This window comes from Rhamphochromis longiceps, linkage group LG8, assembly GCF_057381845.1.
Source record: "Rhamphochromis longiceps isolate RC_006_pf linkage group LG8, R_longiceps_female_GT1.1, whole genome shotgun sequence".
Classification (NCBI taxonomy): Eukaryota; Metazoa; Chordata; class Actinopteri; order Cichliformes; family Cichlidae; genus Rhamphochromis; species Rhamphochromis longiceps.
The window spans coordinates 32,604,894-32,624,108 of record NC_140564.1 but is presented as its reverse complement, the minus strand read 5'-3'; the positions used below and the strand labels follow the sequence as shown (position 1 = coordinate 32,624,108).

General features: G+C 40.7%; 1 protein-coding gene across 1 annotated transcript; it reads right to left on the bottom strand.

Annotated features, from left to right (window-relative positions):
- Positions 1-3,588: 3,588 nt before the first annotated feature.
- gpr142 (G protein-coupled receptor 142) lies at positions 3,589-14,535 on the bottom strand. Its single transcript, XM_085415387.1, has 3 exons — positions 14,399-14,535; positions 8,179-8,333; positions 3,589-6,283 (listed from the first exon to the last, which is right to left on the bottom strand). The coding sequence occupies exons 2-3, from the start codon at positions 8,315-8,317 to the stop codon at positions 5,325-5,327; spliced, it is 1,098 nt and encodes a 365-aa protein (XP_085271513.1). The 5' UTR covers positions 8,318-8,333; positions 14,399-14,535; the 3' UTR covers positions 3,589-5,324.
- Between the last annotated feature and the right edge of the window lie 4,680 nt (positions 14,536-19,215).

Genomic DNA, 19,215 nt, shown 5'->3' with positions numbered 1-19,215 from the left:
CGAAGAAAAAGTCAGAGTGCAGACAGATAAAGTAAAGACAGATTAAAATAATTATTCGGATTCACTGTGCTGGACTAAAAAGTGCCCATGAAACCTATTTTATCAGCTGGCATCTTCCTTTATTACTAATATGATCAAAAGCTATTATTATTACTATTATTATTATTATTATTATTATTATTATTATTATTATTATTACTACTATTATTATGACAAGGCCAGATTTCAAACAAGTTCTTTTCGTCTGAATGTCCAGATTGAAATTAACACCTGAAACTACACAATGGAAATTAAACTGCACTGATCCTTTGTTAAACCTTTATTTTCCCTTCATATGAAACTACCCCAGTGTTTACATGCAGGATCAAACCAACATGCACTCATTGTCTTTAGATTCAAAGTCACGGACATTTAAAAAGTCGTTTTTTTTCTTGAGTGGATGTTGTGTGGCAGAAACTCCTATCATCAAAGCATAAAATTATTAAGGATGAAAGGCTGAAATCAAGCTGAATGCAAGTCTTTGCAACAGCTTAGCATTTTTTAGCACCAGCAACCTCAGGGAAAAGTGAATGAAATGTCTTTTGGCCAGTGTTACTTCCTGCATTGCTACTGAAACTACATAAAATCTGAACTTTTCTTTAAGTAAGTAAATTGGGCAAACTTCCTCCCTTTGTTGTGTAGTGTAAACTTCCTGTGTTTATTGCATAAGTGCATCTGATAGGACGCCATCACTCTCTGCTGTGCTCTGTCTTTTCATTTGATTCCTTGTGACACCTGCTAAGCAACAGGAAGGGCTCAATAGGAGCAGAGTGGGGGGCCATCAGCAGGTGTTTGAACAGGCACAAAGGACAGGTGTCAGGCAGACGGGGGCCGTGTGGCTGCCGGGGTTTACCTCCTCTACAGTGCCCTTCCCCCAGCGTCACCGCTCTGCTGCCTAATACGATCAGCAGCAGCTCTGTTCGAGTAAATCAAAGCCTGCTTGGACATCTTTGCGCTGTGTTATGTTTGATCATTCATCTCTGACTCCCACTCTCATCACCACCGTAAGGTTGCTGCCACCACACGCTCTCTCTCACCCCCCTCTGCTGTTGTGAGGCAGCAGGAGTCATCTTCAAAGAAACCGTTTGTATCTGCATCTCCGTACGAACTCTCAGAACTCAGCGTGAGCCGACAGCAGGGCCACATGAGCCTGCTGGTGGGGCTCTAACGCTACATGTACCGTTACAGTAAACACGGTGAAGACTCAGGATGGACGAGGGTCAGCAGGGGGCTTGGATTAGAAACTTTTAACCTGAAAGGATGGCCAGATGTACAAACCCAGTATGCACATCTGGGATTTTGTATTAAGTGTAAATAAAAACAGAATCCTGTGAGTCACAAATCTCATAAACCCATATTTTATTCACAATAGAGCACAGAACACACATCAAATGTTTGAAAGAAGAAAATGTTCCATTCCCAGAAAAGTATTTACTCAATTTTTAATTGGATGGTAGCAAAAAAGGAGGGATGGGGAAATAAAAAGCTGGAAAAGAGCTGGAGGAACATTTTGCAGCCAATGGTGTTAATTAGCAGCAGGTCATTAGCATGACTGGGTATAAAAGGAACGTGTTAGAGAGGAAAACTGCATCTACGACTTGTAGAACAATTTAAGAAATAATGTTTTTTGATGTAAAATTGCAAAGACTTTAAATGTCTGTGGTAGACAGTATCAGCCACAGTACATCTGTCTGTGAACAAGAGACAAGGCCAGAACTAAACCGTAGATGTCCATGATCTTCAAGCCCTCGAGCAGCACTGCACCAAAAACAAACACGCACGGGCTCAGAAACACAGCTGACCGTGTCGTCCACAAATGCAGGTTAAAGCTCCATCATGCCACTAATAAGTGAACATGAACGTTCCAGAAACACCGTCATCTTCTCGGAACCAAAGCTAATTTAAAACGAACTGAGGCAACATGATCCATGCTGTCCAGCCTAAAGAACAGGGTGACCATCCAGCTTGTTTTCAGCACTCGGTTCAAAGGTACAGAGGTGCATTAATTCCTACGCACATCTGGAAAGGCACCATCATGGCTGAAGTGTATATACAGGTTGTGTCACTGCCATCAATTCAAAATATTTCGGAATATTTTTCCTAAAAAATGAACTTTTTTAGGAAAAACATTTGATGTTTGTGTCTGGCACTGTGAGCATATTTGGGTTTGCAAATCACACACTCTGTTTTCCTTATGGTCAATGTAAACTTGGCCATTACTTTAGTGCTTTTCTTTATAGAAAAACACTGAACCACGAAGAAGAAGAATGTAACGAATGAATAAATTGTCATCTATATGTTGGTATTATTTGATAGTTATTGATATTTAGAGAGGTTACATTATTTATGTAGCCCACACACGTTCACTAATAATGTTGTCACAGTCACTACTGCAGATACTGATGTCAGTGTGTCTTTGACTGTTTCCTGCTCTCTCAGATCTGCCACTCATCTTGTTGTTCCCTCTGCTCGTCTCATCACTGTGGGGCACAGAGCTTTCAGTCGCTCTGCTCCTCGGCTCTGGAGCTCACTTCCTTCAGTCTTAAGAAATATAGATTCTCTTCTCTTATTTAAGTCACAGCTCAAAACCTACTTGTTTAAAGAGGCTCACTCGCTTTAATACAGATCTTACTTACTTTTCAAAACTTGTTTATTTGGTTTTTTTGTGTTTTTCTCATTTTTATTTGTTGTTTTTAGCATTTAAATTTATTTGAATCTACAGTTGTAGTGATATCTTTTAGGTTTTAGAAAGGCACCCTCAAATAAAATGTATTATTATATTATTATTATTACATCTAGGCTCATCCATGACAGCTACCTCTGTAAACAAACTAAAAATGAATTGACAAATATGTGAGAGGACACAAAATGCATAAAATCACCAGCCTGTCTCCGGCAAAGTACAAGCAGCCACGTGGAACCTAAAAACTCTTAACATCCACACGGTCACCAGTGACCTGTTCATGGAGCTTTCAGCTCCTCTGAATCCCCAAATGAGGATTTATAAAAGAAGTCTGAGGTTAAAATTAATGTAAGGAATTTGAAAAGTAAAGTCTTTTAGTTCTTGAAACTGTTTGTTTATCATGTGGCTAAAATGCAACTGAAATCTATGTGAAGAGGTAAAAATGAAGAATGTGTGGGACATTGTTCTTTGCTCCACTGCTCAGTAGAATAAGACAGAAGCAGACCGCTCCGTCACCTCACAGCTGAATCTCATACACCAAACATGATGCCAAGTTTCCCTGATAGAAGCGGGAAGTGTTCCCACAATTACAGTTATTTGAATTTTCAACCAATTTTCAATTAGAGTATTCTGATTTCCCACAGACCCCTCCCCTCTGACCGGGTTCCGCTCTGTCACTCAATTTCAAAAGTCACACGAGTCAAGACTTCTTAACAGTTTAAATACATTTTCGATTTTTATTGAATGCAAACAGTTTTTGACCATCAAAGAAAATCCAACCACAAGAAAAAACAATTCACCAATACAAATAAAAAAACTGACAAATGCATTAAGTTACACTAGTTGTTCTCATCTCTGAGCTCGTTCATGGAAACTGATCATTTACGTGCAATCCTTGGACACTATAGGATGAAATGAGGCTCCAGTGTTGTTTGATGTTGAAAGCAGTGCGGAGGAAGAAAATGATTTGTTCTTTTATATCATAGTTTGTATATAAAGGCTGGAACTTCTAAGACTGCAAGTAGAAATGTGCCCTTTTGGCAACTTACATGCTAAAATGTTGCTGCCTTCACTATTCTGCAAGAGAAATACGAGCCCATTAAGCTAATTAATCATATTTAATTATTATTCAGTACCAATTTAGCTGTTTCTAATCAGTGCCGTCTTGCAGTAGGTTTACTTTAACCGGTTATACGACAGCTGTGTCAGAGTGAACTGGTATGACTGGAGCTGTGTGTGTGCAGGGAGCGAAGGCTGCTGTCGTGCACAGTGTGCAGTCCACAGACTCTCACCATCGAGGAACGAGATTCAAATACGTCCTAAATACACTTGAAATATTAGTACATAAAATATTTAACCATGTCCATAAAATTTTACACAATTTAAACCGTTTGCTGATTTTTTTATTTCAGAACAGTAACTACTCTGATTTGTTTCTTTTTTTCTACCATTTAAATGATTAATAAATGATTTTCCAGGAACATCCGACTGAAAATGAGGCCTCTGGTTGTAAAAACACATCTGTTTATATAAATGTCCAGGGGAAAACCTCCCTCGGCTCCCTCGTGATAGGACTTCAGTAAATAGTTTTGTGATGAGTGCATTGACTCAATCACGTATTTGAAGTCTTAATGAACACAACATAAAGCTCATTTGTAAATTATGGTAAATTACAAACAGGGGCGTGCAGTCATGTCTACTTTCAGAAGACTAAGATACCTAATGCTTGAATGTTGAAGGTCAACAACAGTCTTAATTTGTGCATATTTACAATTAGATGGTAGAACATTTGCAACTTTTACATCGTTTGGTGGAAATGCAGTGGCTGTGCATGCAAAAGCGTCCACGCTTCCTTGTGAGTGTAGTGTTAGTGTTAGTGCAGACTATCAGGCTAGAGCTGAGGCCACATTGGTGAGTGATACAGTTGTCTGAAAAGCAGGCCTTCACTCCTGTGGCTTAAAAAACTGAGCTTTCATTTGAGGCTTTGTCAAGTTGGATGGTTTTTAATGGCTGGGAGCACAGTGCAGTGACAGAGTCCTGTCACACTGCCTATTGATTCACTCCTTGTCTTTATACAACTGCAGAAAAAAACTGTTTATTCAACATTATCACTCTTATTCTGACATCTTTGCAGCTTCCAGAGTGAATATCACACCACGTTACATGACCGAAGGAACAGCAACGATCACTGATTGCACTTAATATGCAAAAAGTCTTTAATATTAACATGAATCTACATCTGAGCTTACATTATTGTTCAAAAAGGGATTTTGTCCTTCTGTTTTGTTTTGTAAAAATATAAACAAATCAGTCACATTACTACCATCTATGGAAAAAAAATCTACTTTTATTTCCTCAGATTCTTCTCAAGAAAAATAAATAGGCTGTCACGTTATCTGATTTACATGGACAAACAACACGAGGTCAAACACTGTAAGACGAAAATCATGCTAAGCCGCTATCAGGCCCTCTGAGAGCGCCCCAGGGCCGACCGGTCGCTGCCCACAGTCGTAGCTGGAACACAGTACGCGTCCCTGGGGTGAGGAGTGCACCGGGACCGTGGGATGATGGGTGTTTTGGATTAAGAGGACAAGTCACAGGGTCATGAGGGCTTTCTGGCCCCATGAGGTGACAAGGGGGTGAAGTCCCGCTGAAACCGCTTGCTGTTCCCACTGTACAGAGAGGAAATGGAGGCGTTGGTGGGGACCTGCTGCTGGGGCAGAGCGCGGCGAGAGTAGAGCGGCGACCCCCTGAGCAGTATGACATCCCGCACGGCGCTGCGGAAAGGCTTACTGACGAAGCAGTAGAGGAAGAAGTTGACTGCGGTGTTGAGCATGGCCAGCATGTTGGAGAGGTCATAGGCCAGGTGGATGCGCCAGTCTCGATGAACAGTGGACACGTACAGGTGGTAGATGACCACGATGGTTCTGGGCGCCCACAGGATTGAGAACACTGAGGTGATGGCCAGCAGCATGGCCGTGGTTTTCCCGGGTCTTTGCAGTGGCACCGACTTTGTCCCCTGCTCCTCCTGACAGCGCTGCTCTCTCTGCCTCACCCTCAGTGTGTGGATTATCAGAGAGTTCAGCACTAAGAAGATGCTGCACGGCAGGAAGTAGATGATAGTCACATGTGTCCATATGAGGACGGCGTCCAGCGCTGTGGGTGGATGGCTGTTCCTCCACATGTCTGACCACCAGAAGAAAGGCACGCCCGATGCGATCGATGTTGCCAGGACCACCCCGATAATCTTCCTGGCTCGTGCCGGGTAGCTGATCTGCCGGTGGAGGAGGGGGTGGCACAGCGCCACGTAGCGGTCCACAGTGAGCGGTACGGTGGACCATATGGAAGCGTGGTTGGCTGCAAACTCGGCGACGCTGACAGAGTGCAGCAGGAGAGCGGGGACATCCCGGTGAAAAACTGCCGTCTCCAGCAGGAAGCCGACGAAGATGATGAAGAGCTGGGAGAGAATATCTGAGGCTGTCACTGCCAAGAGGTAGTAGTACAGAGCCTTCTTAGTGCGGGACGCCAGTCTGCACAAGGCCACTGCTGTGAGGATGTTTACTGGGACAAAGAAAGAAGCAGAAATGAGATTAAAAGGATAAAAGTCATGAAAATAAAAGCTCTTTAAATCTGTATTTTGGAGTAGATTAATAAACCTTTTAAGAGGTTTTTATTCGATCTGACTGTTGACACTGGTGATCACTTTTATGTCCCAGTGAATACTGAAATAAAGCAACCTAAGGATAACGGCCCAAATAATAACCCCCCCCCCCCCAAGATTTTCTGGCAAGACTAGATCCTACAAGGATTTTGGTTTAGCTGCATAAAGAAATCTGTGAAATGGGAACGGTTCACTTCATCTTTTTCTTAAAAGGCAGAGAGAACAAGCGCCGCACTGTGCTGCATGTCTGCACAACTTTCAGGGAATTTCAGGGGAAATTAAATCAATATTTGGGCCATCATCCCGAGTTTAAGTCCGAGACTTAAACCCAGGGGCTTTTAGGTTTTGGACCTTGTAATTCTGTTTATTATTAAATATTTTCTTTTTGATTCTTAGTTTGCGTGTTGTTTACATTTGTGGCAGGGGCTTCTTTGTGTATTTTCTCAGTCTTCTGAGTCTTTAGTTCTTAGTTCCAGTTACTGTTTATATGAATTAATTCCCTCAGTTTTCCCCGGTGTGTTTTGGTTTCATCAAGCTAAGTTTACTTTTGTGTATGCATTCTGCTGCTTACTTTCTTCATGTTTTACTTGCTGTACTGCTATTTCTGTGTTTTAAAATGATCAGTTTTATTCTCTAAGATAGTGTGCAGGGCCCTCAACCTGAAGGACAAACCAACACTGCGGGTGGAGATTTATTTTTTATATCAGCTGTTTGCTTTCATTTTTCGTTAGACTTTTATCTGCTGAAATGAAATGTTGCCTTTTGTTACTTCATTTCGCTAACAGCCTGCATGTGGTCGCTCATCTTGTAATTCATGACAATATCGTTGTTTAGTATTTTATGGATATTCGTAATGACAGCAAACTTAGCAAAGAAAAATACATTATGGCATGGCAGCGTCTTTGTGAAGGATAAATACAACCAAGTTAAGGCCTCACACAGGCCTAAAGAACAGTTGGTGATGCCAATGAAAGGTCAGTGGCAAAAGCACAGTATCTAAAGCTGTGTAGCATTTGACTGTGAGTGTTTTTCATTAGTATAAAATCACATAGGAAACATTAAATCAGCCCAAAAGTTAATTAAATCAATTTGGCATTGCAGTTTACTTGAGAGACTAAATTACTGAGATGGAGCACATTAATATTTAGACGTTACAGTTAATAATAAAGCATTAAATGTTTCTGTTTAAATCCTTGTTTTCCAAACTCAGAGTTTCTGCTTCTGCTTTTTAGAGTATGTTAAAAAAAGACGCTGTTTTTATTGTCTCTCTGCACGCTGTCAGACACACAATCTCCTCTGTACTATTTCATCTCAGATGTCTTGTCAGCAGTAAGATATTTCCACTGCAGCTATTTGGATCATAGTTTTTGACCCTCCAGGATTGCAGACGTTGGCTCTTCGGCCCTGAGAGTTTTTTCCCTTTGGGAGCAGTTATTTGAAACAGCAAAGAGGACATCTGAATGCCTCAATTTCACGTCATCACTGACTTGTAAAAGTGAAACATGATAATGAAGACGTAGCTGGTGTGAGTGCTGTCTGATATGCAAGTTGATCCTAACATGGTTGGCTGGAGTGAGGGATAATAATTGGGTAAATTCCCACACAACCTCATTATCAGCTAATGAAATTAACATAAACTGTGAAAACAGACATCCCCGAGTGTATTATCCACTATCCAGTCCCCATTATAGAAGCATTAATGTACCTCTAACTCACATTTATATTGATCTCTTGAGTCATGTGAGATTCCCTGTTTTCTGATTGGTTTATGTGCTGGCTCGGTTCAAAAGTGTACCTGGTACTCCGATGGAGAGCAGAATGCTGTAGTAGATGACGGGAATGAAACCCAGGACACATTTGGACTTCTGCAGCTCCTCGGGTTTCAGGCCCAGCTCCTGGTTGCCGGACGCCGTCACATTGGGCCAGTCGATCATGACCTTGGCGGCTCCCCTGGCGAAGTTAAAAAGAGAGAATTATGTTTGCAATTGATTAGCAAGGAGAGCTTTACAAACATCGGGTCACTCAACACAAAAAACAAGTTCAGTCCACTTTTTCAGCACATCTGGGGTTGATGCACTTCATACGCAGACCTTATTTCCCCCTCAAATACACCGAAAAGCTCAGTTTTGAAGTGCATTCAGTCACAGATTTTGGAAGACGTATGCAGACCACTGTGAACATGTGTAAACCAATTCCCTCCTGGAGCTCTTTGTGCCAGAACCAGACTAAACTGGTTATTAAAATGTAACCCACCCCTCATGTTATTGAAGATCACATAGCCATTGCTTCTAAAATGAAAATACATCTTTATGTTCGCTGTTTTTTTTGTACAACGTTTGATTGACTAAAATGGTCATGACTGAGTTACACAAGCTAGACTATTTTAAGAAGGAAGAGTGTCTTTTTATTTTCAACCAAATGCAGATTTAAAGACACATCTCTGTCCAAATATGTCTCCCCAGGCTCCACTTGGTGATCTGTTCCTTCATATCCATTAACCAACATTAACTAAGTTAACTTAGTTTATTTTCAAATACTCACTAGAGCAACAACTCTTGATTCATCCACTGCTCAGAATTAGCCCTCAACACACACTCCATTTACTGGCACATTTTTTTTCAAGTTACTGTTCTGTAATTGGAAAATATGTGGAATTGTTTTTCTTAAAGATTTACCAACTTTCTGTGAGAGCCAAAGGCAGTTTGCTGTCAGGCAGTCTGCAGACCAACATACAAAACCAACATACGTTGTTGGCTTTAGTCTTTTTCTGTGTTTTAAACCTGCCATCTGTGATACTGAGCAGAAGTGGCTCCACAGTGCAGTGGTTTGCACAATCACCCAACAAGTGAAAGATCCTCAGTTTGATCCTGGGAGGAGATACAAATTCCTTGGGGGTGGTTTCAGGAAGGGCATCCGGTGTAAAAATCTGCCATATGAAATATGTGGAGCTGCCCCCTAAAATGCATAAAGGAGCATCTAAAGTAACTTTTATCTATAACACTGAGCAGGACTGAAGTTTTAGTTGGATGTTTCTGAATTCTCTGTATTTCATGTTTTCAAGTTATTTTTTAACAAATTGAGTGTCTGAGACTAAAAACCTGTTTTTGTAACAGAGTTGACAAACTTCAGATTGTTTTTTTTAGTTGATAACACAACTGAAAACGGTAGAACCCAAGCTAATGAGATTAAATGTCTTATATGAAGGCAGACATTGATGTTTGCAATATGGATGTCCCTGAAACTCCTCAGTATGGATCCCTGATTCTAGAAACCAAGAAATTGTATTCATCTTATTTTTGTCTGTGAAGGTTCTCAGTCATCCAGGTCATCGTAGTCAAAGTCAAAGTCATCTTATTTTTCTAACACTAACCAGGCATCTTTCTGCCTCACACTGACTGTACAAAAATCCCCAGGTGAGAATGAAAAAACAGGGCGGTGAGCTGAAAATAGCCAGACAACAATGTTAAATAATCAAAAGGTGTTCATTGTCGAATATTGAATATTTGTTAAGAAAGCACAATTTAAACTATAGTGGAATATTTCTTTAATATGATCTGGTTTACATGGATGTGGTTCGGAGGAACAAGATGATGACAGATCTTCTTTTGCAGACGATGCACCGCTCTCTCTGAGTTGCTCGGTGACGTCTGATAAACGATGTTTGCTCAGCCAAACTGTTTCAGAAATAAACCGTGGAAACAAAAATATGCTAAATCCACTTAGTTTGGACTCAGTCAATTAAACTGCAGGTTCACAACAACAGCAGATGGGCTGACAGCAATGACCCTTCCACTCTCCCACCACCACAGGTCATTATCTTCCCGTCCCCAATTTAACCTTTTCACCTGGGCGCCAGCCATCCTGTTTTTCTCCATCTGCCTGCTTTCCTTATTTACTTCCCTCATCCATGAGGCAATATTTGGACTGCGTTATCTCTCGAGCTTTCAGTGACAAACCATTTGTAGTTGCTCAACCAACATACACATTATCACAGAGCCACAATCACCCCATTTGTTGGTGTTTTCATGATGTAAGCGGGACAATCACTATCACTAACGTGTAGTCATTTTTAAATTACTGCCCTTCCAAATGCTATTTATGTGCCAAAGCCCTGCATATAAACTATATGACTGGCACATTTTATGGCCCGTAGCAGGAATATGATCGTAAACTCGAGGAGCATCGAATAGCTTAGTGCACGACAGCTTTAATTCACCACAGCCCGATAAACCAGCAGGAGAGAAATGCAATCATGAAGATCAATGATGTACAAAGGAGAGAGGTCGACATGAAGGAGGCTGCCTGCTGCCCTTTTTCTCAATAGAGTCTTAATTTAGTCCCGTGGGAAATTCACCACAAGTCCTCCAAACATCACTGATATGATATGAAGCGTTTTCTGAATTAGTGTCTTAGTTTAGACAGAAGAAGAAGTATACTAGACCCCACTCCACAAACTACTGTGGACTACTACTGTCTGATGTTACCTTTAGCTGTGGTGGATGCTGTTACACCCAAGCCGTAATCTAACTCGATGAAAGTATTAGCGTGTGAAAATTAAACCAGATGAGACTTGGGTGCAAAGTAATCCGTATTTAACTCCAGATGCTTTGTAATAATTCTGTTTTAGGATAGGTTATGTAGCTTGTTTCCAGATATTATGATATTTTTTAGAGCACCCCTTCTTTCACCAACTCTTTGGTCACTAGAAGTTGAGGTGACATTTTAGACAACAGGGAAAGAAACAATGTATATAGTTTAAACACCAAGAGCCATTTTTTTGGCATCTGCCCTTTTTATTTCTTCTGTCAAGTAAGTAACAGCTGGTTGGTACATCACCACACGCAGCTTTTTGTATGAGATGTTTTCATTAAGCAGCCAAACAGCAAGCATTAGCTAATACTTGTGTTTTAAAGGCGATGTTCCTGGAAAATAATCAAAAATGATATTAGTGTATTTTTAGTTCAGTACTGATATATGTAATTAATACTAAATATGGGATTTTTATTAGGACAGCATTTAATTCTTTCAGTCTCATCAGCCCCCTCTAGGTGAACTGCAGTTATTTTTTAAAACAATGGCATTAATGTAAAGTGGACAGGCTCTGTGACGGGCTCTGGCTGCTGTCACAACCATTTCTAATTGAAGGACAGTCTGAAAAGATATTCTTAGCTTTATATATCAGAGAGCTGTCCGTGATATAATCTGTACTTTGTGAATGAGATTGGGATCAGGCAGGATGCTGTTTAGTGATCGTCTCATGGTGGAAATCAGTAACTGGAGATTGTCCAGGTCCCTGTGCGATCCACTGAGTTTTTATTTTATTTTTTCATTTGGAAGTTTCTGGTTTCCTTCCAGTGCCATGTGTGCTTTTGTTTTACGTCTTCCTCATCTTCTCAGTGACTTCCTGTATTATTTGGGTAATAACATTTGTGCTTCCTTTTTATCCCTTCTTTATGACACCCCGTGTGTGTAAATACGATCTTGCTTGCTCGTGTCACTCGTCAGTTTGTCCTTCTGTTGTTTGTCCTGCTACTCCTTCCCCTTTTCCCCTGTTTTGTTTCACTAGCGTACTGGACTTTGTGCATCTTTATTATTATTTTTTCTATCAGCCGTTAGAGGCATGTTCTTTTGTTTGTTTAACCTACTTCAGTGCATTTGGGTCTTCTCTCCAGTGAATTACTCACAGAGATACGCACATTTCATCCACGACCTGTAACATTATATTCTAACATCACCCGAGAGTCTTTCACTCACCTGCTAAAAAGATATCTGAGAATCTTTTAAGTTAAAACTTAGGGTTAAATTAAATTTATTTACACTTAAACAATAAAACAGGTGTTTTACAAATATATTAAAACCCTCAACTCTGAAGCTTCTGTAATTTCATAGCAAAAGAGTAAAGAAAAGAAATACGTATGAGGATTTATGTGTTGTACTTATATGACCAAAGGCTCCAGAGTGTTTGTGTTTAAGAATTACATTTAAGTAGACTTAAGTCCAGGCTATAAATTAAAAGCTGCGTCCTTTGACTTTTCCCAGATTCTGAAGTAACAAAATAGAACCATTACAACCCTTTTTTTGTTTATAATTAGAAATATTCTCTTATCTCATTGCTTATTATGGAACAGCTTCCCACGTGCTCAGATAGGATGTCTTATTTAGTATTAATAGATGCTCAGCTCCCATAGGAGGTGTAAGGTGTATGCAGAGATGCATTCAGTGTTTGACCTCAGACAAAATGACGCATGTTTGCTGCGCTGAAGATGAATAATGAGATGTTTTTATGGCTAACTTCAAATATAGTATAAACTTATTAAGTCCTTCAAACTGTTTGTGCTGTCTGAATAATACGGTGGCTGTAAAAACAAGAAAAACAGCAACAAAATGACACTTTTTACTTTTATTCCTCTTTTTGATCTTATTGTTTTGTGTTTAAATGATGGGTTTGGCTTTGTTGCCTCAGGGCCACCGTATCATAGTTCAAAAATTTAGTGTTACTGGAAGAAGAATCTAGTTTCTCTATTTTGTTTTGGTTAATTTTATGTGTAAAGAATGACTCAAGTTATGAACACTATCACTAAATCAACTTTGTTTTGTAATGCACACCATTGTATTGACATTGTGTAATTATTTCTATAAAAGCCCTGACATTGTATCTATTTACTTACTGATAGCAGGTGGAACTGTTCACCATCAAAGACATGCACAGAAGACTGTGCAGCAGGTACAGTTTTACACTTCATCATATTTCCACATCAGAGCTGCATTCTGACAAAACGTTAATGTTTGCATTTGCAGAAATTCTCTTCCTAGATCAAATGGAAACTACAGTGTAATATCACAGATTAAGCCGAATAAGCTGCATGTGAAAAAAGGTGAAATATCCACTGTGGACCCATGAGACTCACTCGGTCTTATCTGCTACGACACCTGATCTGTTTCCTCGTGAGCTGCCTGCAGCAGCCGCAGTGAGAAAGATGATCGTCATGAAAGTCGAGAGGTTGCCAGAAAAACGTGGCACAGGGGACCGTAATTACTCAGTCAGCAGTCAGTAACCCAGCAGACGTGTTACACGCCAGCCAAGGACCTCTTAAATCCTGAAGCTTGGAGAGTTCTGTGTCTCCACTAGCTGAGAAATTTCTCGTGCAGACATTCACATCTACGCCTCGTGTCCCGTGGGTGCTATTGATTCTGGAGGTGGGAATGCAGCTCAGAGCTTTAGAGGTGTTTTATTAAATCCTAAAATTTACAGTCTTTTCAGTACGTCAGCAGCACAGACGGGACAGTAGAGTCAGTGCACATCAGCCTTAATCAGAAACACACCTCTCTTTTTGAAGGGACACAGTTTTCCCAGGATCCAAATGCAGCTGGAGCTATCGGAGCTCTGCAGGGGGGTCAGTGTCCACGAAGCTGAAATGAACTCTATCTGTACTCCACTTAATTATTCATCAAGAGATGCTGCACCTGAAAGAGCAGCGCGTGGAGATAAAGGGTGCTGGCAGCATAACTGTACTGCAAACATATCAGGGTTTCGCGTGGCAGCAAGTCTGAAGACGTTTGGTGTTTAAAATCAGGAAAATAATTTTCTGTGAAAATCAAAACTTGACAGGAAGCAGTGGAGAGAAATCTCCCAGCTGTTCTGATCAGGAGCGCAGATGCTGCAAGATCCTGAGCCACGGTCACCGCTGTGGCTGTTAAGAAGATAGAATCCAGAAGAGCATTTTGGCAGAAAGTAACAGGCACGTATGATGAGAAACGCCTGCTTCGTAGCAGATTAAAGGGTGAAATAACAAGAAAAACACTTCAGGTCAAAGCAAAGCCAATTATGAAACATTTGGAGGCAACACAATCCAGACCCGCTTCTCCAAATGACTTCATAATAACTGTACTTTGATCCATCATCTGAAGTTGGAACAAGTCTAATTGCAGGACAAACAGAAACCTTTATCCTGTTACAACATACTCTGCACAAACAGGGGTTTTCTTTGGCTTAGTCTCATCGCCAGCAGACTTACCTTCACATCCAGTTTTCAATGTGGATTCTCCACCTGGGGTACAGCCGGTCCTCTGCACTGTCACTCCCCCCAGAGGCTCCTACAGAGTCCCTGCTGGACAATCCGGTTAGGAGACAAGGAGGAGGAGAAGAATCCAGGCAGCCGGTACATTACTGCTATGAGTGAACAGAATGAGAGGGGAGTAATGAGGAAGAGGGGAGTGAAAGTAAAGGGGAGGGTGAGGGAGGGAACTGATGTGTGAAGGAGGCAGGAAATGGATCAGAATAAATTGAGAGGGTGTGGGGAAAAAAGATGGAAAACCACAGTGAGTTCGAGTGGGAACAAAAAGTGATCACTTCTCATGTTGAAGCTTCTCGTCAGGATTTCGGTGTAAAGTGTGTTCACACTGGAAATGTGACAAACGAAATAACCTGTCAAAGCAGTCGGATTGATCCACATTCCAAAGTATATACGAACAACATGAGGGACGACACGTAAAGCAGGCTGTGGGAATGTGAAACATTTCCAAGCAGCAGCTACGTCATAAACACTAAATACTGATGACAAATGTGACAGGTCTCCAACGGAAGTGTCTCCATCACCCCGTAGATACAGCAAAATATGGGCCATCCTAGGAATTGTTTTCAATGAGGTTAGAATAATAATAATTATTATTACCATCTTATTAAAATGCAGAGATTGAAATGCAGAAACACAGTCGCACTGACACAAACATTTGTATAATTTTAATTCACAGCATTTCTTTTTTCATTTAAAATGTGAATATTAGTGAGAATTAGTAAAGGGAGATTATTTGCATCAGTAATATTTCCATTTTCATGTCAGCAAATGGAATATGAATCAAAAATACATTTGTCAGGACAGGACAGGAGCACATCCACACAGCGAGAGGTAAGGCCGTACACTTTTATACCATATATATAGCTAACCAGCCACTTTATTAGGTACACCTTATTGGTATTGAATTGGTCACTCTTGTTTTCAGAGCTGCTTTAAGTTTTGGTCCATGTTGACATGACAGTTGCTGCAGATTTGTGAGCTGCACATCCATTAAATGAATCTTTTGTTGGAATACATCCCAGAGGTGCTTTGGTGACTATGGAAGCAGTTTGAGTACAGTGAATTCACTGCCATGCTCAAGAAACCTGTCACAGGCTGGGTCTCTGACCCGGCGCTCTGAGTTCATTTTGTATTTGTCTCATTTTAGATTTGTGATTAGTGTATGTGTCATTCCTATTTAGCTTTAGTTAAGGAAAGGCAGTTATTATTTATTGTTTCCTTGGTTTCTATGTTTGAGTTCTTGTATCGTTCATCACGTGTTAGGTCTCTTAAGCTTGTGTTGTCATGTCTAGTTTCAGTGTTTCCTGTTTTATTTTGAAGGAGTCGTGTGTTCTTTGTTCATTGTATTTAGTTTCACTTCCCCTGTCCTGTCATTGGGCTCATGTCAGTCAGCTGTTCCTTCATGTGTTCCCACTTCCCCTAATCACCTCCTGTGTATTTAAGTCCTCTGTTTTCAGTGTGTCATTGTCAGATCGTCTGCTTTGTTTGCAAGCCAAGAAGTAGTTTCAAGTTTCCTCATGTCAAGTCTCCTCATGTCAAGTCCATGTTCCTGTTGTAGGTTTTTAGTTCATTTAGCTCACCCAGTTTAGTTTGTTAGCATTTTGCCTTTTGTTTACAGTTATTTTGCCAGCCTCAATAAACGGCTCGTTTTCTGTTATTCAAGTCATGTTTCACATTTTGTTTTCGTCTGCATTTGGGTCCACCCTTCACTCTACACACAGTCAGCCCTGCTGATTGTGACAAAACCAGTCTGAGATGATTTCAGCTGGTGTGGTATCCTGCTGGAAGCAGCCATGAGGAGATGGGGTGGACATGGTCAGCAACAACATTCTTGACTTAAAGAGTGGTTATTTGAGTTACTGTTGCCTTCCCATCAGCTCGAAGCAGTCTGGCCATTTATTTTTTGAGCTCTGACATCACCAAGGTATTTTCTCCCACATGTCTGTCACCACATTTTCTCCTTTTTGGAACATTCTCTGTAAACCCTGGAGATGGTTGTGTGGGGAAATCCAAGGATGGCCTGAGTGTGTACGGTTTTTAAAAGATGGCCATAGTTTAGTTTTCAGGACGGGGAAATAAAGTGGAAGTACTATAAATCTACTCGCTTTCTAATGATGAGTAGATGGCGACTCTTCTGGATGCCAAAAAGATTGGATTGTATGCAAGTCTACTAGAAAATGACCCTCATCTCCATTTCTCTTTGACCTCAATAATCATTTTCCTGATGAGTTTATGGCTTTGAAGTCAAACTGAATAAAAAATTAAATTAATTTTGTGATTCATTTTCATTATTAGAGACAGAAAGGTCGCGGGGACAACTCATTTTTTGATAACACCCTCTGGTCACAAACACATCGAGAGCACAAGAACGCTGCTGGTGCTGTGTGGCTAACAAGGCTAAATGAATTATACTATAACATATCAGCATGGAGGATAAACACTGAGTTTATCCTCCATGCTGACAAACCACCGAGTCCCACTGCTGGAAAGTAAATAGAGGAAAATCTCAAAGTTTACAAAAATCAAAACAATTTCTGAGTGAAGGTTTGACGGCTAAAGAGAGATCCTGTTCAGGGTTTATCTGTTTATGTCTTCATTTCGATTCATGTTATTAAAGTTACTACATTATATGTGGTATACAGTATGGAAATACCCCAAAGCTAAGGACAAACAAGCCATGCCAGAACATCCAGCCACGCACTCCAGGACCAACAGTCGGAGGAGTGTTGGGGAGGGTGAACCCCTCCCTCCATAACCATGTCCCATAGGCACCAAGGCTCAGCAAGCCCCAGCCATGCACACACACTGACTATAGTAGGTTTTTAGGCCACTGATGGGGGGGCAGGAGATGCTAGGGTTAAGGTTTTTATCCTGTGACACATTTAAAGTCATGCTTACTAAAAAAGGGAAAATATGATTTAGTTTTTACTGTTTTATTAGATTAAATTGGACGATGATGTCGATGGATGCTGGTGGCCCATATTTCAGTGCACCATAAAAACATAAACTCCACCTACAGCAAGAAAAGATGGAGAATCCAAACATGTTGCTGTCGGCGATGTAACAAAAATCAAATGTTGGAAGAAATAACCGAACTAGTAACTTTAACATCAGGATTGATTTCTAAATCTCTAAACCAGCATCTGATGCACAAAACACAATCTTAAGCACATAAAGAAGAAACAATTACATTCTAATAAACATATACTAACACAGAGTCTTTATTATGATGTATGCTGCCTTTTGTCTCATTACTAGAAAGAATAATGGCTCTGAGCTGCAAAGGCTTTCTAATTTCCTCTATTTATTCTCAGCAGCAGTTGAAAGTAGCATGATTATGAGTGAGGAAATCACTGACATCAGGGGATCTGGGAGCTGACTTGTTGTTTCGTACATGACAAATGCACCCTTAATTTAGCTAAACCCTTTGAGAAAGCCCGTCTCACGTCTGCAAATTGTTGACGATAGCAAAGCTCCAAAGCAAACAGCGCGTTAAACGAGCGGATCTTAAGAACTAATTCATCCAAAGCCTGCTGACAAACCATCTGCAAACCTGATCCCTACGTGAGCTCGCTCTGACCCAGCATGGCTGCCCTCGCCCTGCAGCTGCATGTCATTGTGTGTTTAGTTCACATAGCGTGTTATAGCTTGGACGCCGCCGTGGCCCCGAGGGTCACTCGAGCAAATAATGAGCCTTCATGCACAGACACGGCTTGTCGTTGGTCAGTCCTGCTGGACGATGCACAGAGAACACATTTCTGCTGATTTTGGTGAAGCGAGCCGAGGTGCAGCTCCTTTTATGGGCAGGATACGTCCACATTTTATCACTTAAGCAACAGCCTGTACTAATACAAAGGTACATTCATGGTAGCAGTAATATAGAGGTACTCATAAATGGGATAATGGCCACTAAATTTCCTTCCTATATCTGCTTAATATGACTGGGTACAGCAGTTTACTTCTGGGAGTGACCTGCTTCTTTCTAAAATGAGAATGACATGCTCCATTATATAACCTTCCACATGCTTTGTATTGATTCTACGAATCGGAGGAGATAGAAAAGCATTCCTCAAGTTGGTGAAACGTGCTAGTTCAAAATGTTCAACAGATGTTCATCTGGGTTGAAATCTGGTGACTTTTATCCTAATCAAGCATGTCCCTCTGTTCCCAACGACTTTGTAATCCCAGAAGAGACTGCTCTCATCAGATCAGAAATATTTGGTCACTGGACAGAAGTAATCACCCAGAACAACTTTGGATTGATTTGCAGTGACCCTTCAACCTCAAAGGACAAGCGGACCTAGATCATGGCAGCAAAATGCTACAGTTTTTAAGTTTTGTGATTTCTTTTGGGTTTTGTAAAGTCATTTATATCACACCGCTTGTGCATGCTCTTCGGTTCATGTTCTGTTTTATTTTATATTCCTCTGTGCTTTTTGTCATTTGTGCCTTTAGTTATTGGCTTTACATGGTTAAAGGTTTGTGAATTCCCATTCTGCTCCTCCAGTCTCGTCCTTGTAGGTGTTTCCATGTGACGTTTGGATATTTGAGTCTTTATCTTGGCGTAAGTTGTTTCCTGCTTTATTTTGTCTCATGTGCATCGTACTTCCATCGTCTCCTTATCCCTGATTTGCTACCTCTGTGTCTTAATCAGACATTATTGTATTTTTTATTAATGGTTATTGTCTTTAATAGCTCCTTGTTACTCATGAAACGATAACCCTTCAGATGTTTTTCTAGAAGATGCTCTTATTTCT

Bases quoted from the DNA above. Each gene is read 5' to 3' on its own strand.
- gpr142 (XM_085415387.1), bottom strand. From the start codon at position 8,317: ATGATCGACTGGCCCAATGTGACGGCGTCCGGCAACCAGGAGCTGGGC. The intron at 6,284-8,178 runs GTACACTTTTGA...TCTTTGTCCCAG, and splicing joins GCTCTCCATCGGAGTACCAG to TAAACATCCTCACAGCAGTG.